Source organism: Pararge aegeria, chromosome 25 (genome assembly GCF_905163445.1).
Source record: "Pararge aegeria chromosome 25, ilParAegt1.1, whole genome shotgun sequence".
Lineage (NCBI taxonomy): Eukaryota > Metazoa > Arthropoda > Insecta > Lepidoptera > Nymphalidae > Pararge > Pararge aegeria.
Window position 1 is genome coordinate 9,293,199 of NC_053204.1, and position 27,127 is coordinate 9,320,325.

A 27,127-nucleotide genomic window follows, 5' to 3' on the forward strand; every position below is an offset into this window, starting at 1 on the left:
TAAGTTGTATTAAGTTTAATGTCGTTTGGGGTAATCCATCCTTCATTTAAGAGCAATCCAGTATTGTGCTTTTTTACCATTCTCTCAAGTAGGTACCAGCGGCAGCGGTTTCCAAGATTTTAGGTTGACGTGGTGCCTGAATTACTCATTGGCTTAATCATAGATAAGTGTTGCTATCATAATACATATTAAAATATAAGTCGCCTTTATCGCCAAACATTGATTTAATGTTAAGTTCACGGCCTCCAAATCGATCGATTGATATTTCTATGGTAACTTTTGAAAAAATATCATTATTTTCGATTCTAAATAATTATTTAACGGTATCGATTAGGTCAGTGGCATATTTTTCTTTATAAGCAAAATATTATAATATAATAATAATAATTCTTTATTTTCAGGCAATAGTCCCATAGAATGGATTTGTTTTATATTACAATAATAATAAATAAAGCTAATGCAGATGTAAAAAAAAAAAAAAAAAGAATTATCTTAAAACCTAAAATTATTATTATCGCACCGGTGAACGCAAGGCCAATACTTGACAAACAGATTTTTAAAGTCCTCATTTAAAGTGCAAAGGATGGTATTGCTGGTGCGTCTAAGTCTTTCCCAGAAGGAAGCCGTTCTTGTTCTGAGAATGGCAAAGAAATCGGGAACACATGCTACAGCGAACATTGATTTAGCACTACAGAAACGAGGCAGCTGCATTAGGATGCGAAAAGCGTTATTATAATGTATCCTTAGCGCGTTATAGCTTCGCTTGGTAAACCTTGTCCACAGCTGACACGTGTAAAAACATTGGCAAAATGCTTTAAACAAGGTCACCTTCACGTCATCAGTGCAGCGAGCGAATCTGCTTACTATCATGTTAGCTCTCACAGCAAGAGCCCTGCGCTCCCTCTCCATATCTCCGTCATCTTTCAAGTTATCAGTCAATATATGTCCTAAGTATTTAAAACTTTTAACAACCCGAACGGGTGATCCATTTGAAAACACTGGCAGAACCACCTCCGAACTTTTACCGGCTCTAAAGAAAAGCATTTCAATTTTCTCCACATTGTATTTGAGTCCATGTTCTTTAGAGAACTGTTCACAAATATTCAGCAGTTTTCTGAGTCCATTTATAAGGGTTTTTTTTTAACATGATAAAGAAGGATGCGCCTTAGAAGTTGTTTTGCATACTTACATTAACCGAAAGACAGTCCGAATTAAAAAAGATTTATGAAAAAAAAAAACATTTATTTCACATGTATGAGAAATCCAAATTTTCTGACTATGTCTTAATTCATGGAATGACCACCAAAAATTCTTATAATACTTTACATTTAAACATTTATATTAATTATATTCTTAATTCAGTGACTTCTAAACTACTTTATATTACTAATTTGATATAAAACCGCGACAACTAGCAGCTCTGTGTTGTATCTTTTTTTTTTTAAATACATACTATAAAATATGGTATATTTTCACAGACTTGGCCGATTGTCAGCGATAACCCCGGCTCCACATTGTAAGTACGTAAGTAGTACCAACCACATTGGTTTACAACAATATTATTCGGATATTTTAACGACTAGTCTGTTTGTAAACAGGCTTCGCTCTCATATCTCATAAGATAGAAAAATACTAAAGATTGTACACTATTAAATGATGTTGAAAAAGAGCAATCTGCCGAGTTTCTTGCCGGCTCTTCTCGTTGGAAATTGCCTTCCGAACCGGTGGTAGAGTCAATAAAAACAGACTAACTTGACGTTTCAAAAGTGATCATAAACTAGGCCTACTTGAAATAAATGAATTTTGAATAAGACAGCATTATGATTGATATATTTTTAATTCGGCAGCATTGTATTTCTCGGGAGTGATTTCGGGTGAAGGAAAATCCCGTGGTCCTTTTCGGGTACCACGAAAGGAACCATGGGGCATGAACGAGAAATACCGACAATTAACTGATACATAATGCATTGAGAACCATCTTACATTTCCATGGATAAAAAACAACTGAGAACAGCCAAAACCTAACGTTGGCCTATTTGGAGCATTTTGGGCCAATGGTGATAAACACGTTGGGAAAAGTGTTGGGACCAGCGTTGGGATTAACGCCCTGGCATGTGGAGCCGGATTTATGGCAAATTAAGTTTAATATTCAGTGAAAAGAAGCCGTTCATGCTTCCAACACTTATTAAACTAACATAAAATTTATACTTAACATTATTTTATATAATTTTTAAAAGTATTCTCACATTCTAAGCTCATCAATTTTGAATTCATTCGGTTGTCCATAAATATTTCACAATTCCTATTAATATTAATAACACACATACATCGATATAAATATTCATAAAAAAAAAAGAAAAGTTTACTGATGATAAATTTCAGAATCTTTACAAATACAGAGCAACTTCTTTTAGGAATAGTGCAAATTCATATTACCACGTTTCCCCCGAAAAAAAACAGATTGTATCTCTATAGGATACTATACTATAATTCTAATCACATTGATATACAAAATTTAATTACATAAATTAATAACTAAAAATGCTTTGCTTCTTAAACATTAAGACTTATCTAACATTTAGATGACAAATATAATAATATGCACTGACGTACCAAACTTGATTGCAATGCTATTGGAATTCTTAGTCATTACAAGGGCATTCACAATAAGGGGGTGTTTATTAGTAATAAGAGGGTCGGCAGTAGAAATGGGCTTCATTTATTAAAGAGCGCCCATTAATTAGCGGGCATCCATTAATAAAAGGTTGTTGTACAATAAAAAGGGTGTTTTTTTTTAATAGACTTGATTTTATTTAATATTATTTGGCAAGATGACCTAGAACCGTTCTCCCCGCGAGTAAGCTTTATTCTTTGATTTAAATAAATATATATATTTATTTATTTTTGTAAATACTATCGTTATATATTCTAAGAAAAGTGGAAGGACAAAATTTGATTTAATCCGTCTGTACCCCTAAACTTGAACTACCAGTTTTATGGGGTCAGTCTATTTCCACTTTTTTAGGTACGATTTTAACAGAATATAATAAAATTAACTAATATTCAATTTAAGGAAGGCTGTCTATCTGCTGACACCTTGAAATGAGGTTTGGCAAGATTTAACAAGACCCCTCGCTCCCAATTATAAGCTCACGTTTCTAATGATATCCCCCTAAAAATCATTGTAAATGTATCAAGTCTCACATCTTAAGGAAGACGTTAAAAATTAAAACCTTAACTACAATATTTAAACGTAAAATAAACTATATCACAAATAACTCTTGCTTATAAACCAGGGAAGATCTTTCATTTCAATACTTACTTACCAATTATAATTTTTAGAATAGTTGAATAGGTTGTATAGGTATTTACATGTTTTGATCAGTAACATAAAATTTGTTTAATGAGTATAGTGAGTCAACTTGTTTGTATACTCATGGTGAGTATCGGCGCACAAGCAACACCTAACGCAGGCTACGTGGTAGAGTTGATTGAGTTGACTATCTATTCCTTAAACATATGATATTATTACAGTTTAAAAGACAACCATTACATATACTTATCTTAATAGTTCCAAATCGTATAAGAAAAGAACATTTTATTAGCTTTATACGTCCCACAGTTACTAAGAGGCCACCTCTTTAATCGAGGGTTTTAAAACATAAGCCCAAAATACTGCTCCAATGCGGAATGACGGGCTTTCAGGATCATTGTGAGTTTGTAATTGATGATAAAAAATATAAAATAAGGTAACCGATTTCGTTATATTACTAGCTTCTAACAGACTAGTAATGTGGAATTGTGTTGCTTTATTTTAAATCTTAACCCAAAGTAAATGGGGTCTGGATTTCCTTGGAGTTTACAATAATTTTCATAAATTAATAGTACATTTTGGATATCGAATCCTCGATTGCGAGCGAACAAAATTAGTACTAAGGGTGCTGTGTGCAATTCGTGTATACCTTGACACTTTATCTTTAAGGTATTTCAAATCTTAATGTAAAGCAACAAGGTCTATATTTCATTGGTATTTAGTGTACCAAATTATTAACTCTTTTCTGCGCTAGCAAATATTGTTGATGTAACTTATAAGGTAAAATAACATACATTACAAAGGTATACGATAAAAATGTACATCGTCATCATCATATCAACCCATCACCGGCCCACTACAGGGCACGAGTTTTCTACCACAACGAGTTTTTAGGTCGCAGTCCACCACGCTTGCCTAGTGCGGATTGGTGGACTTCACACACCTTTAAGAACAGTATGAAGAACTCTCAGTTATAATGGTTTCCTCACGATACTTTCCCACACCGTTAGAGCAAGTGATATTCAATTGCTTAAAGTGCACATAACATTGCAAAGTAAGAGGTGTGTTTGTATACTCATAGTCAGTGAGTATACAAACGCAACTCTGGGTTCGAACTCTGTGTGTCCGAAAGTGAAACCGAAGCCTAGTGGTTACTAGGCTATCACAAAAAAGGTACACTTTGGTACAGTCAATTTATAATCTTAAGCAGTATGGAAACTAGACAATAGGATAATTTATAATGCAGGTAACATTACAGACATTACAGTAACGCGAGCGACCACTCGGCTCGACTCGGTAACCCCGACTGAAATACTTCGATAATAGCTTCGGGCCCTCGTAAAGAAGTGCATCTGTGTGTTTGTCTCACCTTTGTCGGTAGTTTTCATACAGCTTTAATACATTTACTGTGACTCCGGCTTTATCACAATGTATACTTTTTTTACGTTATATTTTTTTTAAATTTAAATAGGACTATAGACGGGTGGGGGACCGCTTTCTAAGGGTTCGGTCTTGATGGATATCTGAAGGTTTTGCGGCGATGACGTCACGGGAGCGAATTTGGTGCGCTCCAGATTATACATCTGAAAAGGAAACAAATTTTTAAAATTTTAATAAGTGGGGGAAAAAAAGAACTGTCTAAATCATGCTAATATAAATATATACAACGTGTTAATGAAAACCGAAATAGTACTTCCCAGGCTTTAGAGTTATATTATGTACTGTCTCTAAGACCTATATGTAAAGCCGGCAACGCATCGGTGGCACCACTGGTGCTGCAGATGTTTATAGGCGGCTGTGTTCACTTAACAGCAGGTGACCCACTTGCTCGTTTGCCCGCTATTAATATTTTAAAAAAAATGTGAAACCGAAAAAAAAGATTTTACTAACAAAAATCAGATACAGCCCTAACATCAAATGCACCATCACTTTATTAGGTACGCGTTGCTTAGCGTAGGTACTATGCGCGTGTCTGTCTTTTATCTTCATTAGGGTTGTCATTAGTAAACACTTGGAATGTTTTGAATTTTTTTTAATGGAAAAATAAATGTGCTTCTTTTGATTTAATATATTCACGGCGTGATTCCTTATGTTTATATTTATTTTGTTATTTCACTATTTTCTTTGATTATTTACATTACACATTTGTCTATCATTTATTGATTTTCATATTTTTTTTGAAATTCTTAACAATGCTAGATTTAAGAAAAAAAACGCTCACTTCTCCGCTTGCGGGGCTTTTGAATGCCCAAGCAACCGACAGTCCGGGCTCCGGAGTATGAAACCTCCTCATAATACGCGCCATTTCAAGACCTAATATACTATATAAGAACTAAATAGAGCCTTTTATATCCGACCCTTGTACAACAACCAAGTGAAAGCTTCTATATATTTGTTATGATTATTAGGTTTAATGGACGACGTGTTTGTATTATCTTTATTACTTATCGTGAGCTTACCCAAAGAGTATACGAGCACTACGTCAAATAATGGTATCACGGTATCGTACCTTCATAAACAGCGGCGTAGAGAGTTGAGCCACGCTGGTGGCTTTGTTGAAGGAGTCTTCCTCAGAAGCGAGCGATACGTCCACTGGGGGCACCTTGAGGCGTGGGAACCGCTTCTTCGAAAGCTGCTCCTCATCAGAGTCTGATGGCGGAGGTCGGACCTAAATGGGTGATGATATTTTAATTAATAAAAGTTGATTCACGTCGCAAGGCGTGATAGCCTAGAAGTTAGGACTTCAGCTTCTCTTTCGGGGGGTCGATTTCCAATCAGCGATTCCAGCACGCACCTGTTACTTTTCTAAGTTATGTGCGTTTTAAGGAATTAAAATGTTACATGCTTCAACGGTGAAGAAAAACATCGTTCATCGTGGAAACCTGCATGCCTGAGAGATCTCCAACTCAGAGGCATGTGGAGTCCACCAATCCGATCCGATATCCTTGCCCAGCGTGGTGGAGTAAGATTTAAATCCTTCTCACTGTGGGAGGATACCCGAGACCTGTAGTGGGCCGGTAATAGGTTGATATGAAGTTGATTCGGCCTCCATTTCGAGGGGACCAGGTTCGATCCCCGGCACGCACCCCTAAAATAGCACTTGCTTTAAACGGCGGGAACGCACGCGTGGGAGTTCCCATAATGTTCTCAAAGGCGTAAATAAAGTTTATAACTCCGCGACGTTAACAATGATTTTGATGAGCCAGGCAAAGATAATTGACCTTACAGCCTATTCAATTGTATATTGTTGTTTTTGCTTTGTCCCCTTTAACACAGGCAAAGATCAGAGAGCATACAGCCTATTCAGTGGAAATCTTAAAACCGTTGAATCTATGTCAACACTTACTTTTCTAGGACGACCGGGTCCTCGTCGTTTTGGTGGCATTGGTAGAGGTGATGGCGATCTAGTCTGTAAATAATGAAATTAAAAAATTAAAAAAAAAGCTGCTACAATTGGACCAGTGCCGATCTGGCGTAGGAACCTATGAAAAAAGCGACCTTTTGACGTTTTCTTAAAACTATTTTACCTACGTTACTTATTCGTTTTTAAGCATCAGGGCAAGTCTTAAACTCACGTTGTAGCAAAATATCAAAAGTCGTCTTTATTATTATTATTATTTAATCGGTGTCCCACAGGGTTAAATTTTGGGGCCCTTTCTGTTTTTGGTGTATATAAATGATATGTCAAGTGCCACTGACATGGTGTGGCCATGTCAGTGGCACTTGGGACTTTGTATTGTTTGCAGATGATATAATCTCTAATTTATAAGACTGAATGATAATTCTGACGATGTAAATTGCGCCGTGTGGCATGTGTCGCAATGGTATACGGTAAATAACCTAATTTTGAATGCAAGGAAAAAACAAAGTGTGTGGAATTCAAAAATAATTCAAAAACCAACGGTTCCTACGCAATTTGTGAAAAACCGTAATGAAAACGGGTAACAGCTTGTTAATATATTAGCAGGATAATTACATTATTTTAGCCCGACCCAGGACCTGATGATTCGTAGTTCAACAAAATGCCACCACTTGTTTTCGAACCGATGGTAGAGTCACTACAAACAGACAAACTTTACGTTTCAGAAGAGCTGAAATAAGGCCTACTTGGAATAAATTAATTTTAAAGTTTGTTTTTTTTTTAATTAGATCGAAGACCTAACAAAACAATTTTTTTTTACCTACCCTTCGTTTCCTTATAGGTCTGCTACCGTCAGCGGAGCGTGTGGTCATGGACAATTTGGACTCGATCGCTTTTGGCGCGTTCATGGTGTCCACCGCTTCTTCCTTGGTCAGGATGTCGCTCATTCTGTTCTTGAAGAAGCTATCCTCAGCTATTTTGATAGCCTCGAAGAACTTATGGCCCTGGAGCGCGTACCTTATTATCTTTAGTACCTCGATCCTGTAAGCAAAGCAACAAGACATTTTTGAATCACCGTTATAATTTTCTTTTGTTATAGTTATAATTGACAGACAGAGTAACACTGCGCACGGCATGCAAGAAACGCGTCCTACAGACGTAAAATATACATTTTTTTTAAATGGCTAATTTGGGCACTGGATAATAAATTCAAAATCAAAATTTCTTTATTCATGTAGGCCTATCACAGGCGCTTATGAAACGTTCATACATACATGTTTACATAATTGTAAGGGGATGGTGATAAGTTCGTTCGCCAACTAAACCTAAAGCTACGAAGGTTCCAAACACTCCCTGGTCTAAGAAGAGCCCACAACAAACTTAAAAAAAATAAAAAAATTACCCGATTTTTTTTTTTGTTTTCATCATCTCACAGTATATTTATTTAGCTATGAAGCTAGAGCAATTTATACCCAAGCTTTTTTATCGTTTAAGTTTAGGAACTATGTAATTAAATATTATCTGTGAACTATGCAACAGATTGAAAACAAATTGATAATAGTTAAAAATTAGAGTGAGATTAGGTAATTTTTTGTATTGTTAAAATTTCATATTTTTATGTTTTCGCTCAGTTTGGGCCATTGGAAATATGATGTAGTTTTTATATGTTTTTTTTTTTGGGTAAATCGAATATGATGGAACTGTAAAAACAAAACTAAAAGTAGCGAGTTTGCTTTATACCTTGCTTTGCGTTATATAGTTTGCTCCTAAGTCTCATATGCGTGTAATTACGCCGGCTACCACACCCTTCGGACCGGAACACAGAAATAATCATGGTGACATTAGTTCCCCAGTCAAACTGCGGCGATTTGGAGATGTTAAGATAAAGGCTTAAAAACAAAATTACCTGCAAAGGAGTCTGGAATCATCGTCCATTTTCTTGAACAGCGGCAAAAGGGAGTTTATGAACAATTTGTCACTATCGATATGGGCTATATTGTTTTAATTCACCTTAGTGAAAAGTAAACTGCAGTGATTTGGAGCTGGTAAGATAGAGGCTTGAAAACAAAATTACCTGCAAAGGAGTCTGGTATCATCGTCCATTTTCTTGAACTACGGCAAAAGGGAGTTAATGAACAGTTTGTCATTGTGGATATAGGCTATAATATGGTTTTAATTCACGTTAGTGAAAAGTAAACTGCAGTGATTTGGAGCTGGTAAGATAGAGGCTTATAACCAAGTTTACCTGCAAAGGAGTCTCGTATCATCGTCCATTTTTTTGAACAGCGGCAAAAGGGAGTTCATGAACAGTTTGTCATTGTCGATATAGGCTATAATATGGTTTTAATTCACGTTAGTGAAAAGTAAACTGCAGTGATTTGGAGCTGGTAAGTTAGAGGCTTGAAAACAAAATTACCTGCAAAGGAGCCTGGTATCATCGTCCATTTTCTTGAACAGCGGCAAAAGGGAGTTCATGAACAGTTTGTCGTCGTCAAAGTGATCATCAGGTAGAATTGCGTTCGCATCGATCTTAATCTCCAACTTCTTCTCCGCCATGGTCGCCTGGTTGCATTTGTCGTGGGTGCCCGGTTTCTCTGGTTCCGGTTTGGTTTTTAAGTCAAGCGGTTTGTCGAGTACCTCGTGCTTGATGCGCGGCATGTCTTCAGGGGGCGGGTGCTGGGGTGAGTTGGATATCTCGGAGTACGATTCGTATTTGTCTTGGGAGTAACGGGGTTTCCTGGAACAACGAAATGCCAATATCGTCATCAGCATCTAAGATCGTGACATGACCGGATTCGATTTTGTACCCAGTCGCGTGATTAATTGGCCCTTGACTGCAATCTCACCTGCTGGTTACTGATGATGCAGTCTTAGATGCTAAGTCAAAGTCAAAGTCAAAAATAACTTTATTCAAGTAGGCCCATAGGTGTCACTTTTGATGGGTAAATAAGAATTACACGGTAGCGAGATGATGGCGATAACCATATTCGTAAACTTAAAACTAAAGCTACGAGGGTTCCAAACGCGTCCTGGTCTAAGAAGAAGCCCACAACAGACTTAGCCGGGTGTTTTTTTTTTGTTATCACCATCTCACAATGTCATTTAAAATTATTAGAAGAGCAACCTGGTTAGAGCAATAATTCACACCCAAGCTTATTTATCGATTACGTAGTCCTTTATACTATAATAGGACTTTTCTATAAGTTTATTCTCTACAAGTTATATCAAATCCATATCCCTAATAGGTTTTTACGCGACATCGTACCGAAACGCTAAATCGCTTAGCGGCTTGATTCGGTCGGTATGTGGTGGCGGTAACGGCGGAAGCCTCTGACAAGATGAGACCTCCACCAGACGAGAACTTAAACCCACAATGCTAAGCTGCACCAGGGAGGTCGCCGGATATACGGATTGATGCAACGTACTTGCTCTGCAGAGCACGCAGCAGGAACGACATCTGGCGGTGGTACTGGTACCGCTTGCTGCCCGGAGCACACTGTTCGGGCGCTGGACACTTGCCTTGACGGAACGCTTTTGTGTACGAATCCCGGATCGAGCGCCATCTTTTCTGCACCTCTTTACCTGAGGACAATAACAATTCTCAAATTAAATTCAAACTCGTTCATTGCAGGTAAAGCCTAAAATAGAAAATTAAAAATCCTCGCCCTAATGCGGATAAACATGGAACTATTGTTTCTATACTCTGTTAAATGCATGTCAAATGTATTGCCATGTATGTTTGCCAGGCAGGCGGTTTTCTGGACATGCTTTACTTTTATATTCTTATCAGAATACTAGCGCGATTTTATTCGTACAAACATACACACTTCCACATTAATTATAATACATTTTAGTAGGATAGTAGGATTTCTTCAATCTTTGTACTCCACACCAAACAGTTCTTTCGGAATGTACTCTCTGCGCACGTTTCGCTCCGACACAGGAGCATCCTCAACTTAGGAATGCTCAGAAAATACTATTTATTGAATGTTATCAAAACAATTTCTATTATAAAAAAATTGTCGGACGACTGGCGCAGTGGGACCCTGCTTTCTGAGTCCATGGCCGTGGGTCCGATTCCCACAACTGGAACATGTTTATGTGATGAAAATGAATGTTTTTCAGTGTCAGGCTGTTTATTTTATGTGTGTGTTTATCATTCATAAAAATCTTATTCATCAGTCATCTTAGTACCCATAACACAAGCTCCGCTTACTTTGGGACTAGATGGCGATGTGTGTATTGTCGTAGTATATTTATTTATTTATTCATTAACGAATATCGGCCACGTAAATCGACTTAAGATAATGGTAGTGACTTAGTCTGATAAAAACGCTGGCATTTTCTACAAAAAAAAATCTTTCGTTTCATTAATTCGAGGCCATGCGGTTCAATATATACGCTTCTATAACATGACTAGCTGTTTCACGCGATTTCATCATCACCGACCCATTACCGGCCCACTACAGGGCACGGGACTCCTCCCACGATGAGAAGGGGTCAAGTCTGTAGTCCGCCACGCTGGGCCAGTGCGGATTGGTGGACTCCACACACCTTTGATAATATTATGAAGAACTCTCAAGCATGCAGGTTTCCTTAAGACGTTTTCCTTCACCGTGAATGCAAGTGACATTTTTAATTACTTAAACGCACATAACTTAGAAAAGTTAGAGGTGTGTGCTGGGATTCGAACTCGACTCTCCGAAAGTGAAGTCGAGCTCCTAACTAATCCACACACCTTTGGGAACATTATGGAGAACTCTCAGGTATGCAGGTTTCCTCACGATGTTTTCCTTCACCGTTGAAGCAAGTGATATTTTAATAACAGTGTATACCCAATCTTATAAGTTCACTCTTCTCTCTATTGGGACCATAATTATCGGTATTATAGGACATTCCCATATAAAAATCGATGTATGCACTATAGTTATTACAGAATACCCCCAACTTATATGGTTCGCTTCGCTTTATGAAGTAAGGTATGTGATGATGCAGCTTAAGATGTTATCGGACGGTATGAAGAGTTTCTTAACAGAAATTCCCAAGAACTACCAATTTTGGCAATACCCGAGAATCGACTTCGTAGTTCATCATACTAACTACTACGAGGTGGTCGGCATCTATTATAGACAATTATCTTACATCATCATCATCATCATATCAACCGATACACGTCCACTGCTGGACATAAGTCTTTTGTAGGGAGTTCCAAATTCTACGGTTCTGTGCCGCTTGGATCCAGCGTTATTTATTATTTTCAACGTTATTTATCAAAGATTATCTAACATGTAAATTAATATTAATCAAATCAAATCAAATCAAATCAAAATACACTTTATTGTACACCAAATACAAAGAATTAGAACAAAAAAAAATTATGCTCCAGTTTCGAAGCGAAACGTGCGTATAGGGGAACATTGGCGAAGAACTGTTTGGTGTGGAGTATAAGTATTGAAGGAATTATAAATTACACCATACAGATTCTCCTGCTTTTCGCGGAGTATAGCAAATTAAGCTTAATTTTCATAATAGATTTAATGCATTAAGCCACCAACATTAGTATGGGGATGTCCTGTAATAAAGATAAACCATGGTCACCGCAGTCATAGCGTAGCTATTCACACAGGCGAGGTCGTGAGACGCGATCGGACGAGTCAAGTTGAAGGACGCTATTGGACAGGTAAACGATATTTTATTAGCGATTCTAAAAAGCCGTAATGGCCGACGCGACGCTTCTCATCGATGCAATTATAATTTTAAGGTTTCAAATTTCTTAATTATATCGTGGGACTCTCATTGTCATCGTGAGGTTATGTATAACTCAAACCTTCTTTTCACATAGGAGAAAGAGAGAAAGAAGTTTTTTTTAGTAATAATTGAATTTTTGTGTAGTGCATATCCAATTACCGGCCCACTACAGAGACGGCACGGGTTTCTTTCCAATGAGAAGGGGTTAAGGCAGTAGTCCACCACGCTGACCCAGTGCGGATTGGTGGACTCCACACACCTTTGAGATATTATGTAGAACCCTCAGGCATGCAGGTTACCTCACGATGTTCTCCCTCACCGTTGAAGCAAGTTTTTTTTTTAATTATTTAAAACGCAAAGAACTTAGAAAAGTTAGAGATGCGTGCTGGGATTCGAACTTGGCCCGCCGAAAGTGAAGCCTCTTACCCACTGCGCTATCACCGCTGCAACTTTTTGAATAGTAATAAGTAGAAATTGCCTATAAACAGAAGAACACTTCGCAGGATAAGCAAGAAGCACGTTCTACAAAGTGCCGTCCTGTGTCCATGAAACTAAGGCGTAGTTATTAACCATTATAACAGCGGCAAATACGCCCTTCAGACCGGAATACAGCAATGCGGCTTAGCGGCAGCGTTAGTACATACTTCCCCGGACGAGCTGTTACGTTACAAAAAGCTCTATTACCTACTGTTGGTAGAGTCAAACAGACAGACTTGACGTTTCAAAAGTGCTTATATTAGGTCTACTTCGAATAAATTTTGAATTTTGAATTTGGAATTTGTTTGACATAAATGGCTTTATAACATCACGCTAAGACCCTAAGGAGCTTATAAAACTAATATGCTAATAAAAAAATGGGCGGGCGATGCGACGCGGTTGGTCGGGGTATAGTACGTGTGAAAGCTTGTAGGGGACTCACATCATGATTAGGTGTTTACCTAGTGTCAAATATAAAAAAATTAAAAAAAAATTATACGCTCGAGTCATTCTTATCTGGGTATTGGTACGAGTAAAATACCGATACCGGAAATTCCTAACCTTTAACCGGTTGCCTTATTATCAGCACGTTAGGGATTATTTAAAGATCTTTTGAATGCGAAGATGACTCTTTTTTTTCTATTTCCTTGTAGGTAATAAAAAAAGTGTTTGCGTGTAACCTTTACGCGCGATTAAAGTAAAACTTTTAATTTTATTTATTGATGAAAGAGTAAAATGGGACTGTCTCCTATCTGAATATCCTGGGACTCCGCCATTTCATTTAATATTCTATTTAAAATTCACTATTTCATTTTGTATTCTATTTAAAATTCATTAATATCACTTTCACATTTTATAAATATTTTCATTTATTAAATAGAAAAATTGAGAGCACAAAATTGAAGGTTAGATCAGCACATGTCAATATAACCTTGTCATTGAATATCATCGAATGTCACAATCGTCAGAAAATTTATTTATAATTTATTTATAACAAAAGTAATAAATTGTTTATTTATTATACATATGTTTAGAGATTATCAAAAAACTTTACATTTTTAATTTTTTTTGTACTGTTGAATTTTTATTCACAATTGATCCGTTTGAAAATATTGGAAATATATAATCCTAATTGATTATCATATTTGCCACTAGCTGGCGTATAAGTCAAGAAGCGTGGAGTATATGACATTATATTATACTTACGACCAATCCAAATTATTAATTTTAAATAGCGGAAACTACACAGACAAATGACGAAAGCGTTACTTCCGTCAGAAAAAAATCTGAGTTATTCCCTGGTCGCGCCTAAAGGCGTTTTACTTCGAAAAGTGTGATAGCCTAGTTTTTAGGACTTCGGCTTCAATTACGGGGGTCGCGTGCGCAAAAATATTTATCAGTTATCTTAGTACCCATAACGCAAGCTATGCTTGATTTGCAACTATACGTATGTACGTATTGTACAGTTGGTTTTTGTGAAAGAGCTCGTCCGGGGAAGTAAATAAATATACTGCGACAATACACACATCGCAATCTAGTCCCAAAGTAAGCGTAGCTTGTGTTATGGGTACTAAGATGACTGATGAAATTTTTTATGAATAATATGACATAAATGCTTATAATATATAGATGAACACCCAGACACTGAAAAACATTCGTGTTCATCACACAAATATTGTCCAGTTGTGGGAATCGAACCCACAGCCTTGGACTCAGAAACCAGGGTCGCTGCCCACTGCGCCAATCGGCCGTCAATAATACTATCACTATGCTCATTTCTGCCGCTAAGCAGCACTGTTGCAATGCTGTGTTCCGGTCTGAAGGGCGTGGTTGCCGGTGTAATCACAGGCTCATGTGGCTTAACACCTACGTCTCAAATTGATGGACAAAGGACGGCATGTCGCATGACGTGCTCCTTGCATGCCCTGCGAAGTATTGCTCTGTTTATAGGCAATGGTTTTCCACTTACCATCAAGTGGACCATCTGCTTGGTCCGTCAATTATAACTATATTAAAAAAAAAACAACTTAGGTCAGAAAATAGCAAATGCCGAGTTGCTTACCTTCTCTTTAGAAAGAAAGAAAGAAAACTTTATTTGGATATATACACACTAGAATTAAAATACAACTTAATAGTCTACACAACAATTATAGGAACGGTGTGATCCCAAAATGGTCTTCACTCAGCATGTTTGCAGTGCCTGTTAAGACACAGCGCTGATCTTCCGTGAAGCCAGGCATTCTCAAATTCGTGTTCTCTTAGGCAAACTTATGAAAATAGGTTCCCAAACCTTTGATAAAGGTTGCTTAGTACTGTTACGTACCTTAAAGGAAATAAGTGAGTCGTTCCTAATTTAGTCGACTTCTGCTGCAAATGCTGAGTTTCTTACCTTCTCTCTAGAGTCTGCCTTTCGAGCCTGCAGGGCCGAGCCGAGCACGGGCAAGAGACAAAAAATATATTCCGCGATTATATCACCTGACAAGAGATATAATTAACTATTTTTTTTATTTTTATTGGAGCATTAAACTGGTAACAACCAATGACGTTATCATGAGAATAACATAAATAAAAGAGAAAGACAGGAGATTGAAACCTTCTAGAAATGTCCACAGCATGCTTAATTAAGATAATCTAAAAGCTAATCAAATAACAAAGTAAAATTTAAAACTTAACACCTGCAATACTATACAAAGAATAGTGATAATATAAAATTAAAACGGAAAATAAATTCATTTAAGTTATGTAAGTAAGTAAATGTTTGACATGTTTTTTGAATGAGGTCGAAGAACTACTAAAAATGTCACAGTTATTTCTGTAAGCATTTAAAAACTATGGAGTAGGAGAAGTTAATCCCCGTTTTCATTATCCTATCATTTATTGATTTTCTGTTTTTCTTTTAATAGTGTTTTTGTTTTTGTAAGCATTATTAGAACTTTAGTAGGATAGCGATGAGGCCACGAAAAGATGCAAATAAACATACCATACAAATATCACTTTATTAATTTACTTTATAAACTATGAAAATATGAACTTATCGTTTTACAACCTCGCAATTCACTTCATAACTCTCTCAACAAACTCTCTTAAGAACGATCCAACCCGCCAAGAAAAACCCAATTTCCCGCCAAAACTCATAGCGTCCAGGTAGAATCCAAGCAATTTGATTGGTTCCCGCCGTTAACCAATCGGAGAATGACAACCGATCGTCTCGTTCAAAAATAAGATTAAATTTTAAAAAAATAACAAAAAAGTGAAAATTATAATGCTAGTTAAATTTAAATCCTAACAGCATTAACAACACTATTGAAAATTTATAAGAAAAAAAAAAACCACTCTCCGCTTGCGGGGCTTTTGAATGCCCAAGCAACCGGCGGGCAGGGCTCCAGAGTGAGGAGCCTCCTCACAATACGCGCCGTTTCAAGGACTACTGCCTTCTGTATCCGACCCTTGATCCAACAACCGAGCGAAAGCTTCTTAAGATGTTGATCGAAGCTCTTCACGAGAAGACCATTGACTGAAACGACGTTATTATTACACATATATCATTTCAACTTGTGCGCCAGTGCTCTGAGAGTTGATAAAGCTGTGGGAGAAGATAAATTTATATCCTCTCCCGGGGCATATATTTGTCTCCTGCCCATACTAGCCGTGCTGTGGTTCAGACAGACATAGTAATCCCTACTAATATTATTAATGCCAATGTAAGTTTGTTTGTTACGCTTTCACGCAAAAACTACTTAACCGGTCCTCATGAAACTTTGTACACATATTCTTGGAAGTGTTAGAAGTAATATAGGATACTTTTTATCCCGACTTTAAGCTCGGTTTCTTTGGAAGAGGGGATAAAAGTGTTTGATGATTTAACACCATAACTCCGACAAGTAACCGATTTAAATAATTATTTTTGTACTATAGAGGTTGTAATATGTGTTTAATTTTGCCCAAACTTTGTATAGATCTGATGAATGTGGTTGGAGATAGAGGACAGAACTCATCAGCGGACAGCAGCAAACCCCTCATTTAAGTCTGAGTGATACTGAATACTTTAAAAACAAAATCAAACGCAGACGAAGTCGCGGGCAACAGCTTGTAACAAAATAAATGAATTTTGAATTAGAATTTTAATATTATTATGAATTGTTAATACAATTCAACCATCTGCTTAGTATCCTCTTACAATCTAGCCCTTTATGTAGGGACAATAATTTCACCCTTCCTTATCAACAATGGCGAGCGATACGAATCCCATTATCAGTGCACGTTTAGTTGATAGTGTATCAAAAACAGAACAGTTTTGTTTACGTGGATTGTGTCATCGATTGTGTGCTAATAACGTTCATATTGCATTGAAAAGTTATAATCCACCTGGTCAGATGTAATTAGTGTTTGAAAAGAGGGTCTATCGTACTTGAAAATTTTAGTATTACTAAAGGATAAATATATATATATATACTAGCTGTTGCCCGCGACTTCGTCTGCGTTTGATTTTGTTTTTAAAGTATTCAGTATCGCTAAGCCTTAAATGAGTATAGTAGTATATATATGTATATATAACATGTGAGTTGTGACTGTCAATTAATCATAGACAAATAATTTACAATAAAATAAAATTGCGACTATAATTAAAGACCTAAGCTATCCTATCTCTTAAGTTGGACCAGACTGCTCACGGTGTGCCAATTTAATTTAAAATCGGTTAAGTAGTTTAGGAGTCCATCGCGGACAAACATCGTGACAGGAGATTTATATATATTAAGATATATATATACATATATATATATATATATATATATATATATATATATATATATTATATATATACATTTGCAGTTGTTTAAAAATAAATTTAACTAGCGTACCCAGCCCGCTTCGCCGGGCTAGATTTTCATAATATATTAAATCATTTATTTCTCTCCGTATTCATTCTCTTCTATTCTCTTCTCGAGCGGGTGAAGATCATTATCTACACCCATGTACACCCAACAATAGAATATCATCATAGTAAATAAAAGTATTTGACAGTTTGACAGTTCGAAAATAGGAGTGCTCTTATCGTCAACAAACTTTACAGGATTACTCGCCAGGTCAATCCGGAGATTCCCTGAAAGTTTCATTGAAATCGGTCCAGCCGTTTCGGAGCCTAGACGGAACATATCCACACACTTTCTCTTTTATATATATAGATAAAATTCTATGTTCTATGTTTTTTCCTTTTACGCCATTGGTTGCCTGGAAGAAATCGCTATGTAGCATAAGGCCACCAAATTGTACTCTCTTGATATGTATATATATCTCTGTAACTACTTTTTTTTCTTTGGTGTACAATAAAAGTGTATTCATTCATTCAGTTTTTTTTCAAATCGGACCAAAATTTCCTGATATCATATATATAGCGTTCAACTTTACAGCTACGAGTATATTCGTAAAATATATATTTACAGTTGTTAAGCATTCTCAAATTCGTGTTCTCTTAAGCAAAGTTACAAAAATAGGTTCCCAAACCTTCGATTATATATATATATAATAAATATATACTAGCCGTTTCCAGCCCGCTTCGCTGGGCGAATTGCAAAAGGGTACGGGTCTCCTCCCACAATGAGAAGGGGTTAAGGCCGCAGTCCACCACGCTGGCCCTGTGTGGATTGGTGGACTTCATACACCTTTAAGAACATTATAAGCAACTCTCTGGCACCGTTAGAGCAAGTGATATTTTAATTACTTAAAACCAAGTTTTTTATTACAGTCAAAGGCTAACTGTTCTGTTTCTAAGCCGCTAAGCGATTTAGTGTTGAATGTCAACACTAAATCGCTTAGCGGCACGTCTTTGTCGGAGGGTGGTAACTAGCCACGGCCGAAGCCCGAAAATATACAGTTACCCATTACATCGGCTACGTTTGCATTGGGGCTAGATGGCGATATGTCATAGTATTTATTTATCTAAGTCTCCAGCACGGCTACCATGGGCAGGAGACAAAAATTTTATCCCCCGATTATATACCCTGACAAGGGATATAATTAACGTGTCCACCTGCTAAAGCACAGGAACATGGAATAGGAGAAGTTTACCCCCTTTTCTTATTACACATATATTATTTGGATATTATTATGGGCCTCATAAGAAGGCTTAGAGTCACTCAGCGGGCGATGAAGAGAGCTATGCTCGGAGTATCTCTACGCGATCGAATCAGAAATGTGGAGATTCGTAGAAGAACCAAAGTTACCGACATAGCTCAACGAGTCGCGAAGCTTAAGTGGCAATGGGCCGGGCACATAGTTCGAATAGAGAAAGGATGGACGTTGGGGTCCCAAGGTGCTGGAATGGCAGCCCCGTACTGGTAAGCGCAGCGTTGGTCGACCCCCAACGAGGTGGACAGACGACATTAAGCGCGTCGCAGGTAGCCGTTGGATCCAAGCGGCTCAGAATCGTGGAACTTGGAACTCCCTACAAAAGACCTATGTCCAGCAGTGGACGTCTATCGGTTGATGTGATGATGATGATGATGATGATTTGGATATTATTTCCACTTGTGCGCCAGTGCTTTGAGAGTTGATAAATCTGTGGGTGAAGATACATTTTTATCCTTTCCCTGGGGAGACTATTGTCTCCAGGCAATGCTTGCTGTGCTGGGATCGTTAATTAGTATCAGACTGCTAAGGCCGGGCAATTAGTGACACATTCAAAAAGTAAAATTTCTGAATATTTGCAGTTATTCCGCTAGGTCTGAGAAATAACTCTTGAATCAATACATTCATGGCTTCAGAACTGATTTGTGACGTTAGATCGCGCAGCACGCGATCTTCCACATACCTACCGATACCCAGTGGCGTGCACTTCACACAAAAGCACTGCATATCCAAATTAGTTTATATAACTCGTATTGGAGGGGAATTTTTCCATTTTGTGCCATGTACCTGCATTATGCATACCCTGGTCAAAAACCCTGTGCACGCCGCTGCCGATACCATAGAATAAGTAGTAGTTCTTGAGACCGGATTCCATTTCGGTATGCAATCTTGTGTATACAAGTATATTTTTTTTATTTAACAAGTATGTATACAAGTATATAAATTTCCTTTGAAGTAAAACTTCTGGCGCAACTAGCGAGTAACTCAGTATTTTTTAAACTACACAGACGTGTGACGTAAGCGTTCCTTCCGTCAAGTAAAGTGTAAAGTTTTTTGAAAATCTCTAAATATACTTGTTTATTTATTACTTTTGTAATAAATAAATTATTAATAAATTTTCTGACCACTGCGACATTCTATAATATTCAATGACAAGTTACTATTGACATGTGCTGATCTAACCTTCCATTTTTCACTCTTAATTATTCTATTTAACAAATGAAAATATTTTTAAAATGTGTAAGTGATATTAATGTATTTTAGATAGAATACAAAATGAAATATTAAGTAATTAAAATATCACTTGCTTTAAAGCTGAAGGAAAACATCGAGAGGAAACCTGCATGCCTTCAAGTTCTATTTAATGTTCTCAAAAGCGTGTAAAGTCCACCAATTAACACTGGACCAGCGTGGTGGACTACGGCACCCCCTTCACACTGTTGGAGTTGTATTGGGTCGGCAATGAGTTGATATGACGTTACAATATAACTTTGAGCATTGATTCTGTATGTTATGGCATTTAAGGGTGAACAATGAACGAATGTAACTAAATACCTGGGGCAGACGCCCTCCGTTATTGATTTCGATGCAATCCTCCCTTAGCTGGGTCCATCTAAATTCTACACATCCAATTATTTGTAGCGTTGGAATGGGATGAGGGATAGGGTGTGTCTAGACTAATTACTGTCCATCAGAATCAATCTGTACTAATTTTATAAAGAGGAAATATTTGTTTGTTCACAATGAACTTTAATATTTAGTAATAATATCCAAGTTCTCCTACTTATATTACCAATTCGAAAGCGTTGCGTCTAAACAAAATGAATTAATGAATAATAAAATAAATATACTACGACAATACACACATCGACATCTAGCCCCAAAGTAAGCGTAGCTTGTGTTATGGGTACTAAGATGACTGATGAATATTTTTATGAGTTATAAATGACACTGAAAAACACTTATGCTCATCACACAAACATTTTCCTGTGTTTGTTTTGGGAATCGAACCCACGCCCTTGGACTCAGGAAGCAAGGCCGCCGCCCACTGCGCCAGTCGGCCGTCATCAATGAATGAATGAATACACTTTTATTCTGATTGAATAAAAGTGTATATCAATCGATTTTTATTTTTCTTGATTATCGTACATGCAACATGTTTACATCACTGTTAATTAATATTTATAAGTGTCACATATCCTGCTTATTAAGATTGGCGTGCAAAAATTTTGTCGTTAATAATTTCATCAATTTTCCACATTAAATAAAAATCATCATCATCATATCAACCTATTACCGGCCCACTACAGGGCACAGGTCTCCTCCAAAAATGAGAAGGGGGTTAAGGCCGTAGTCCACCACTCTGACCCAGGGCGGATTGGTGGACTAATAACCATATACTACAACAATATTGTACACCAAATAAAAAAAAAAGTAGTTAAAAAGATATAAACACACACGCGGTCCCACGCGAGTATGTCCGCGTATAAGTAAACCTTATAAGAGTGACATAATATATGCTGACTCGAACTTTTTTTAAGAACTCTTAAAGGGGCACGTCTTTGTCATACATGATTTAATCGAAACGCTAACCGATTGCGCAGCGTACATATTCGCAGCGGAAGCTCTAAAAGCTCTCAAAAGAAAAAAAAAACCCGATTTTGAAACTCTTCATTGGTGCTATGCTCCTATTTGTGAGCGTGATAATATCCTATTGTCGTCCTCGACAAATTAGCTATCCAATACTGAAAGAATTGTTCAAATCGGACCAGTAGTTTCCGAGATCATCGCGTTCAAGAAAACAAACAAACTCTTCAGCTTTATATATTAGTACAGCAGGAGTGAACAATTTGGTGACCTTATCGCTAAATAGCGATCTCTTCCGGTCAACCAAAGTCGGTAAAGGAAACAAACATAGATGTGATATAGGTAACGCAATAAATAAGATATAAACATTACACAAACAGATAAGATATATATATATATATATATATAAAAACAATTACAATAAAAGACATACAATATTCATATAAATTGTTAATTAATAGCATATAAAAGGAAGCGAGTGTGTCTGTTAATCCTTAACGCAAAAAGTACTAAACCGATTTTGATACAACTTTACCTATTATGAAAATTAAGCTTAATTGCAATTTACAATTTATTTTATTTTTTATTTTATTCATTTATTTGTAATCAACAGCGTTGCATACAATATAATTTTACATTTAGACTTAATGCTAAAATAAGGCCAAATAGGATTACAATCCTTAGCTTGACAATTTACTTAAATGCTATACTTAAACTACTAATTACAACAGGTTTGGAAATTTGAAGAAACTAAACAATTTAAACAAGCTTTACAATTTAACAAGATATTAATAATACAAAAGAGTAGTAAGATAATTACAAAAGTGTGTGTGTGTGTGTTTGTAGTGTGTGTGTGTGTGTGTGTGTGTGTGTGTGTATGTATGTGTGTGTGTGTGTGTGTGTGTGTGTGTGTGTGCGCGTGTGTGTGAGAGAGAGTATGCATTGATAATATGTATTTATGTACTATTATAGATATTAATATAAATATTATAACTTACACGTTATTAAGTTTCCGATGTAGGCTAGATATTTCTGTTTTTAATTGTATTTTGGATAAGTGAAAAAGATCGATATCTGAGTAAGTTTTATTATAGGTACGTGCCAGGCGTAAAAGCACGGAATTTCGAGCGTAGATTGTATTTGATTTTGGTACACGTAATAGCTGCGGTTTTCGAGGCCTAAAGGAGGAAGCATTGAGTGAAAATGCAGACAGCAGTCTAGGACAGTCAATTCGTCCAGTCAAAATAGCTTGTAGCAGTAGCATGTCACTTTGGTTTCTTCTTAGTTCCAGGGAGTCAATTTTGTAATGAGTACAGGCTTCTTTGTAACTGTTAAATTTTTTGAATTCTTTGAAGGCCAGGTACTTAAGAAATTGTTTTTGTATTGATTCAAGCCTATGAGTATGTATAATATAATAGGGTGACCAAATGTTGCATGCATATTCGAGAATACTACGAACATACGCAAAATACAAGGTTTTTATACATTCTATATTACTGAAATTACGTGTTACTCGTTTAATAAATCCTAGTTGTTTGTAGGCTTTGTCCGCCACAACTTCGACGTGGTCATTCATCGATAGTTTAGTGTCAATTTTAATACCCAGGTCTCGGACGGTTTGGACTTTAGCAATGTTTGAACCATTGATTTGATAGTCGTAAGTTATTGAGCTAGTTTTACGGGATAGAGTAATGTGGTGACATTTTTTAACGTTAACAATAATTCTATTCCTGGCATAGTACTTACTCAGGTTGTTTAAGTCTTCTTGCAGCCGAGAACAATCCTCAAAGAAACGTATTTTAAGGAAAATTTTCATATCGTCAGCAAACATTAAATGTTGCGCATGGCTGAAACAGCTACCAATATCATAAAGATAGGCGTTGTATAAGAGGGGACCAAGGATAGACCCTTGGGGTACCCCTGACGGTATGGTTACAAAGTTGCTCCTAGCACTGCCCGTTACTACAGCCTGCATACGGTTTTTGATGTATGAAGTCAGCCATCGGAGCAAGTTCCCGCTTATTCCTAGGACGCTTAGCTTGTGGAGTAGGATCACGTGATCCACACGGTCGAAAGCTTTTTCGAAATCCGTGTAGATCACATCCACCTGGCATCTCTCATCCATGCTTCGCAATACATAGTCCGTGAAGACTGCTAAGTTGGTAACAGTGGAACGATTTTTCATGAAGCCATGCTGCTCGTAAGGGATAGATCTCGAAATGATTGGGGATATGTATGAATAAATAACTGATTCGAAAAGTTTGCTCATTACGTTAAGAATAGAGATAGGTCGGTAATTCTCTATTTGAGTTTTTGATCCACTTTTATGAATGGGGACTATTAGTGCTTGTTTCCAGATGTCTGGGAAACTGCAGTAGACATTTAAAGAGAGGTTAAAGATGATCGTGAGAGGTTTCGCCAGATTCGTAGCACATTTGGTTAGAAAAATTGGAGGAATACCATCGCTACCGGCTCCCTTATTAGTTTTTAGAGTTTTGAGAAGCTTGAGTACAGTATTCTCGTCAATGGTGATTTTACAGATGGATTCTTTATAGCTCGAATTTGAGTGGCTCATAGCGTCGTAGGAACTTGCCGGTTTTGCGAAAACACTCTCAAAATATTCACTGAAACCGTAACAAGCAGACTCTTCATCTGTGTATACGGTGTTGCCTAATGTAAGCTTGGTGGGGTATCCATTTTTACTATTTCTAAGAGATTTAGTGAAGGAAAAGAGAAGCTTAGGGTCCTTTGCGATGTAAGTTTGCATATTTTGGATGTAAGAGGTGTAACACTTATTCTGTATTTGTTTTTGTCTCGCTCTTAGAATAGCAAACTCATCATAATCGCGGGGATTTTTGTACACTTTCCATTCTTTGTGCTTACGGAGTTTATCTTTCACTATGTGGATTAAAGGTTTAGAATACCATACTGGAAAATTAGATTTGTACTTTACTTTTGCTGGGACAAATCTCTTAATTGCTTCGTTTAGAATGGAATAAAATATTTCAACTACATCGTTCATTGATTTAGCTGAGAGTGCTTCGTGCCAATTGATATTGGACAAATGCTCGTTGATTTGCCTGTAGTCTCCTTTGAAAAAGTTGGGTTTTTTGACAGGTTTTTGGCGAGTGTTACGAAGAAGCAGATTAGAGAGATTGAATTGGAGACACGGGTGAAACGTGTCTTCGGGGACTAGAGGATTTGGGCAGTGGTTCACACTGAAGTCAATATTACTGAACAAAAGATCCAAGGTGTTATGCTTACTGTTAGGAATAGTATTAAGTTGTTTTAGTCCAGATAGGTTACATATATCTATTATATTCATAAAGGCATTATGTAACTCAACTGGTCCGCGTTTGCGGATGGTGGGTCCGGAGTCAGACCACGTTACGTTAGGTAGATTGAAGTCTCCGGCTAAGATAATGTAGTCGTTAGGGTACTGGGCAATGAGCTCAGCAAGTCGAGAGGAAATGGATTCAAGTCGAGTCGGTAAGATGTTGTCTGGTGGCGCATAGATTAACCCGATGTGAATATTACGAGTACCTTGAATTTGCTGGGACTGAGCGGGTATAGTCGCCCATAAAGATTCGACGCCAGGACACGTCCATTCCCGATGGAGCTGTATATTTAACTCTTTACGCGCACATAATAAGACTCCGCCACCCTTTTTTTTAGTGGATGTCTTTGAGTTTCGATCACACCGAAGGACGTCATATCTATCATCGCAAATTTCACGGTCGTAAATACCTTCTGTTAACCATGATTCTGTGATTAAGATGAGATCATATCTGTGATTTAAAATATTTAGTCGAAACATCTCAGTTTTGGTACGCAAACCACGTACATTTTGGTAAAGTAATTCTATGGGACTAGCGCCTGTGGACATAACGTGGTCAATACAAACATAAAACTATAATATATACTGTATTTTGAAGAATTACGTGGTTTACGACGTGTTGCTCTTAAAGGGTAAGTGTAGGCTAGAAGGCAATTATTTGAAGCATGGAGAAGAGATTTGGAAACAGAGTTACTAAAGTAGTGTGTGCTTGTTTTATTGAGTGTAGTATGAGGTGCAAAAGAGAACTGTAGGATGTGTGGTTTAGTTTGCTGAAATTTATTTATGTGTAGTGCATAATATGATGAATGAAATATTAGAGTGTGTAAGTTATTGTGTCGAGTATGGAATAGTCGTGTATGTTGCGAATATTTAGTACAGGTACTAAAGTCATTTATAAAAAGATAATTCGAGGAAAGTTTAACGCTTACGGTCACTTTATTTTGGATAGATCCTTTTCGAGACGTATGTTCAAAGCAGGTGATTCCTCGTTTTTTCTTAAAAAAATATTGCAGTTACGTACCCATACATACTTGTAAGCCTTTTGTTGTGCAAGAGTTTTAGTAGCTTTTAGTAACTGCTTGTTTTCCGGTGTTAGGTGCTCGTTTACGAAAATTTTTTTCTCCGTGCCTTCGATGCCTATGTCTTTCGTACAAACGCCCTTTTTTCTTTTTAATCCGGAGAGTAGATTGTCTTTGCACAGTCGGTTTTTCATTTTTACTACAATGGGCTTGGGTCTTCCCGTTATGGTCTTTTGTGGTTGGACACGGTGTGCATTTACAATGAATAATTGTTTTTCCGAAGATATCTTTGGTGTTATTTATAATTTCTCCAATCCGAGTATAAGGATTGAAGAAATTATAAATAACACCATAAAGATTCTCCTGCTCTTCGCGGAGTATAGAAAATTAAGCTTAATTTATCATAATATATTATGGAATGAAAGTAACGCCCGCTTCTATCCAATACTAGCGTACCCAGCCCGCTTCGCCGGGCTAGATTTTGCTTTATTTTATTTTACTTAAACAATAAACTTACATCATAACATTTTTAATTGATGTCTCATAATATATTAAGTCATTTATTTCTCTCCGTATTCATTCCTTTCTATTCTCTTCTCGAGCGGGTGAAGATCATTATCTACACCCATGTACACCCAACAATAGAATATCATCATAGTAAATAAAAGCTGTATTTGACAGTTTGACAGTTCAAAAATAGGAGTACTCCGATCGTCACGAAACTTTACAGGATTACTCGCCGGGTCAATCCGGAGATTCCCTGAAAGTTTCATTGAAATCGGTCCAGCCGTTTCGGAGCCTATATGGAACATACCCACACACTTTCTCTTTTATATATATACATTCAGAACTTTATCAATGACAAAAGGCTATCATTTCTAAAGATAATCTGTTAATTTAAACACATGACATAATCATTGTGGGTAGAATCGCAAGGAATATGTTTCTTTCCATTAAAATAATTGTGGGTAGAAGGGCGAGAAATACCTTTTTCATCCGCTTACACGACTCAGCCCCCTCATAACACACCTACGAGGTTTATTTCAGGAAAGTCCTTTCTTTGTCGAAGGCTCACAAGGTGAGACCGCCTTTCAATTTCCCATTTTCAACCGTTTAAGCTGTTTATTGTATGTCGGAACGCCCCTCGGGAAGTCTTCAAT

General features: G+C 37.0%; 1 protein-coding gene across 2 annotated transcripts in view; it reads right to left on the minus strand.

The window, feature by feature from the left end:
- Positions 1-1,818: 1,818 nt before the first annotated feature.
- LOC120634795 overlaps positions 1,819-27,127 on the minus strand; it is a 49,556-nt gene continuing 24,247 nt past the window's right edge. For both annotated transcript variants that reach the window (XM_039905599.1, XM_039905600.1), the window contains exons 2-7: positions 10,100-10,256; positions 9,091-9,411; positions 7,499-7,715; positions 6,660-6,722; positions 5,823-5,981; positions 1,819-4,896 (exon numbers count right to left, since the gene is read on the minus strand). In XM_039905599.1, coding sequence (XP_039761533.1) covers positions 4,777-4,896; positions 5,823-5,981; positions 6,660-6,722; positions 7,499-7,715; positions 9,091-9,411; positions 10,100-10,256 — 1,037 coding nt within the window. In that variant the 3' untranslated portion in view covers positions 1,819-4,776. The remainder of the gene's footprint in view (positions 4,897-5,822; positions 5,982-6,659; positions 6,723-7,498; positions 7,716-9,090; positions 9,412-10,099; positions 10,257-27,127) is intronic.